The sequence below is a fragment of the Helobdella robusta genome (assembly GCF_000326865.2).
Source record: "Helobdella robusta unplaced genomic scaffold HELROscaffold_5, whole genome shotgun sequence".
NCBI lineage: Eukaryota > Metazoa > Annelida > Clitellata > Rhynchobdellida > Glossiphoniidae > Helobdella > Helobdella robusta.
In genome coordinates, this window is record NW_008705254.1 from 1,279,521 (window position 1) to 1,280,477 (window position 957).

The 957-nt window shown below is 30.5% G+C and overlaps 1 protein-coding gene across 1 annotated transcript in view; it reads left to right on the plus strand.

Annotated features, from left to right (window-relative positions):
* Positions 1–550: 550 nt before the first annotated feature.
* Positions 551–957, plus strand: part of HELRODRAFT_163207 (hypothetical protein) — a gene marked incomplete at both ends in the record, with an annotated part of 5,254 nt that continues 4,847 nt past the window's right edge. The window contains one exon of the mRNA XM_009027151.1: positions 551–620. Within this exon, the coding sequence (XP_009025399.1) occupies positions 551–620 (70 nt within the window). The remainder of the gene's footprint in view (positions 621–957) is intronic.

Consider the following 957-nt stretch of genomic DNA (forward strand, 5'->3'; position numbering starts at 1 on the left):
TTTGTTTTGCATCATTGTCCAAAACATCAACCTAAGCACGCATTTAATTTAATTTAAGACTCCATGGAAAAGTTAACAACAACCACCACCACAACAACGACAACATCAACATCAAAAACAACAACAATATCAACAACAACACAACAACAACATCAACCAAAACCTCAAAAAACAACCCCATCAGCAACGTCAACAATATCAACAACTATAAAATCAACAAAAACAAAAACATCAACATTAACAAAACAACAACGAAACCACCAGCCACCAACAACAAAACCGCCATCAACAACAACATCAACATGATCAGTTAATGATATTAGTGATGAATAGCCCACTATATCAAGCAAAAAGTTCATTATTATAATTGTATATGAGTATGTATCTTACAGGTATGTATGTATGTATGTACGTATGTATGTATGTACGTATGTATGTATGCTTGAATGATTGTATATATGTATGTGTGAATGTGCATGTATGTTTTTATGTCGTCATCATCATTGCCTCGTTTATGTATGCCTGTGTATGTCTGTATGTCTGTACCACAATGCCAAAAGCGGTTGCAGCAATTAATATCTACCAATTATACATTTATTTGCTACACATGCTCATTAATGGTATATACTAGTACACACACACACACAAACAAACACACACACACACACACGCGCACACACACTTTGATATATATATATTATATATATATATATATATATATATATATATAAGTATAATATAGAACACACATAGCTACCTACATATAGACATACATAGACATACATACATACATACATAAATAGATATTTTGAGTTTAGACTATCATAAATACAATCATTTATAAAGATTTATAAAGACTGATGATGGAAGTTGATGCCGAAGAGAGCTCTTCTGTAGTAACAACGTTATTAATAATGTTTTGTTAAAAATGTCAAATATTAAAATTTTTCATTTATC